The 3,369-nt window shown below is 46.7% G+C and overlaps 1 protein-coding gene across 1 annotated transcript; it reads left to right on the forward strand.

The window, feature by feature from the left end:
- The first annotated feature begins 2,558 nt into the window (after positions 1–2,558).
- Positions 2,559–2,879, forward strand: LOC127586252 (thioredoxin-like). Its single transcript, XM_052044055.1, has one exon. The coding sequence runs from the start codon at positions 2,559–2,561 to the stop codon at positions 2,877–2,879; it is 321 nt and encodes a 106-aa protein (XP_051900015.1).
- The last annotated feature ends 490 nt before the right edge of the window (positions 2,880–3,369 follow it).

The raw sequence follows: 3,369 nt of genomic DNA on the forward strand, positions 1-3,369 counted from the left end.
GAGTAAATGGGTCATTTTCAGCTTGGCAAACTGTTTCTGGTAGGATGCCAGAACGATCAGTGCTGAGAGCCAAAATATTTACAATCTAAGTGTAGATTTGCAATCTAAGTGATCTAGTTGAAGGGTTAGAGTGCATTGCATCCTTTCACCAGTGATGCAAAGCTTGGTGGGAAAGTGAACCATAACAGTGTCTGCGAATGGATGTACACAGAATGAAAGAGGGTGACAAGTGAATTGTGTTTAAAGACAATATGAGGATATTCACTTTGGAATAGAAGGACTTTTAAAGAATGAAAAACTAGTTAATGTGTGCAGAGATCTGGCTGTCCTTCTAATATGAGCCAAGTTAACATGCAAGTGCAGGAAGAAATTATGTCTTGGCCTTTATTGCAAGAATGTTGGTGTGCAAGTGCAGGCAGGTTTGGTAAAACCAATGCAGTTTTGATTTCCAAACCTGGATTCAATAAGCTTATGGGATTGAGTAGGATAAGCCATATTCACTAGAGTTTAGAGGGATGAGAGGGGATCTCATGGAAAAATTTCTAGGAGGACTTGGCAGGGTGGATGCAGAGAGTGCTTCTTCAGGCTGCAGCATGTAGAACTAGAAGCGTAGGGCCAGGATAAAGTTTGGATCACTTTAAGACTGAAATGAAGACAAGTTTCTTCATGCAGAGCTGTGAATCTTTGGAATTTTGTATTCCAGAGGGCTGTAGATCCTCAATTATATTAAAAGCTGAGACTGATACCTTTTTGGGCACCAATGCAACCAATGGAAATGAGTGTTGAGTGGGAGCGTGGACTGAGATTCAACCAAGATCTTATGTAATGGCAGGGCAGCTTCTTAACATTCTCCCATTTCCTTTCTTCCTTCCCTTGTATTCTTCTTTTGTTCTCGCCTCTCCCTCTCTGCTTCTGCACTTGCTTACAATCTCTTCTGTTTTTATGTTTGTACAGTTCTAATTTAAGCCATGTCTAAAAGTCAACGCTGTTTCTCTCCAATGTTACTGGAATATTTCCAACATTTTCTCCTATTACTTCACCACCTGTGATATGTTCTGTTTGCCCTAAAGTTTAATGCAATGCCAAGAATGCCCATCTTTAAGCTCAGCTCATCCAACAACACTTCTGATCTCATCACTTTCCCCTCTCCCTCCCAGAACCACAGTACGGATCATCATTTTGTCACATTCCACTCCACTGGACTCCCTCCTGGGGAATCACCTTCTGCTGTCTCCAGCACCTGCATGTGATATCACAACCAAACATCTCTCCGGTGACATAAGAAACTGCAGATGTTGGAATCTGGAGAAACAGGCAAGATAATGGAGGAGCTCAGCAGGTCAGGCAGCACCAGTGAAGGGAAGTAATGTCGGTGGATAGTCTGTCTCCTGAGATGGAGACAGAGGTCAAGAAAGGGGAGAGGGGTGTTAGAAACGGAGCAAGTGAATTTAAGGGCAGGGAGGAAGTTGGCAGTGAAGTTGATGGAATTGATGAGTTCAGCACAGGTGAAGGAGGCAGCACCAATGCAGTCGTCAGTGCAGCAGAGTAAGAGTTGGATGAGTGGTGCCAGGGTAGGTTTGGAATCTCATCCTTCAGCTCGCTGCCTTACCCAGTCCAGGCCTCAGAACAGCCCATCAACTTTCCCCTTTCCGACAGCCCTCTTCCTGTGCAAACATAGGAAATAAAAGTCTTATTCTTTCACTTCCTCCATTTTTTGACATGAATCACTTGTTTCAGTTGTTATCGTGATTTATTGTACTCATTGGTTTTAGGTAACTGTACGCACTGCTCATAATGTATTCTATTTCGGGAAATCCAAACAGAGTGGGAGACTCTGTAAAATCCCTCCATTCAATCAAAAGCATGACACGGAGCTTCCAGTTGTCTCTTTAATTCCCTGCCCCCATTCCATTCTGGTCTGGATTGTCCCGATGCACGGTTTCACAGTCAAATAATTGTCTAAGCACTTGAAACTTTGCCAGCTCTATTTCAGGTCATAACCTGTACTTACCTTCCAGACATCACCTGCTCTAATAATTCAGTTTTCCCCATTTACACCTCTTCCAGACCCATCCTACCTTTATTAAAATTCTACCCATTTGTTTTTTTCTTCCTCCCATTCTTTGAACTAGCAAATTGCCCAGTCTGCTGAGGGCGTTTCAGATTTTCCAGCCCCATTCGAGTTCATTGGCAGTGGGCTCACTGCTGTGTGTCCTCCACACTGAGACACCAGACACAGAGAGAGTGACCGTTTCTCGAAATTGCCTCCAAGCACTCAGGTGTGAAGTTGAGTTGTGCCTGGCTGACAGCTGTCAATCTCCGTTCACTGCCGGATCTTTGGTAGTTACACCAGGTTCTGAACTCCTCGCTTCCATTCCGAGAGGAGATGCCGCTGCAGGAAGAGGTTCAACGTCTGGGATTCTTTCTGTTGACTGGAGACGGTGATTTGCAAGACTCGGACCTGGTTTGCATGACGCCAGGGCACGTCACTATCGGCGAGAGGCGGCTGAGACCGGCCGGGGCATGGACACAGCTCAAAGTGGGGCAGAGGCAGCAGTATGGTGCTGAGACCCATCCGCACCCGGCGCCAGTTCGCCACCTTGCTGGAAGAGGAAGAAGAGACCTTGGTAGTTGTCTTCTTCGGGGCTCGATGGTGCAACAACTGCGCCAGCATCAAGCCCTTCCTGCGGATGAGATCAGACCAGCATCGCGACGTGATCTTCGTGGAGGTGGACGTGGATGAGTCGGAGGATCTGGCCAGGGCAGCGGGCATCACCTGCATGCCCACATTCCACTTCTACAGGTGCCAGGAGAAGGTCGGGGAGTTCTCTGGGACCAAGAGGGAGAAGTTGGACCGCCTGATAACGCAGTTGAAATAACTCCCACCGCGTTTCAAGCTTAAAAAAAGATTAAAAGTTCTTGTCTTTCCAATTTCCTATTTCCCTAGGAAGCTATTCGGCCCGTCGGGTCTATGCCTGTTCACAGAGCAATGCCACCCCGCCCCCCTACTAATCTTCCTTGTAACATTCCCTTCAAGTCACCCCAGATTCTACCAGCCACCTACAGCAGGGCCAAGTAACCGACCAGCTGGGGATGTGAGTGGGAGTTCAGGGTCACTGGGAGAAGGAACAAACTCCACCCTCAGTTCGCGAGGTAGGAATTTATTCGGCCCACAATCTGTGCAGAATTTTTGAAAGCCACCCACCACTCCTACTTCCTCGGTTCCTCCCACTGAAGTCCTTCCTATCCACTCCAAGATTCCATTCTAAAAGCCATTACAGACAGTCCACACCGCGTTAACATGCAAAACCCTCCGTCGTGCTTCACGTTGGCTTCTGATTTACTTAATTTAAAGTTCTCTTTTACAAA

This window comes from Pristis pectinata, chromosome 35, assembly GCF_009764475.1.
Source record: "Pristis pectinata isolate sPriPec2 chromosome 35, sPriPec2.1.pri, whole genome shotgun sequence".
Taxonomy (NCBI): domain Eukaryota; kingdom Metazoa; phylum Chordata; class Chondrichthyes; order Rhinopristiformes; family Pristidae; genus Pristis; species Pristis pectinata.

Excerpts from the sequence above, each read along its gene's own strand:
- LOC127586252 (XM_052044055.1), top strand. The coding sequence starts at position 2,559 with ATGGTGCTGAGACCCATCCGCACCCGGCGCCAGTTCGCCACCTTGCTG.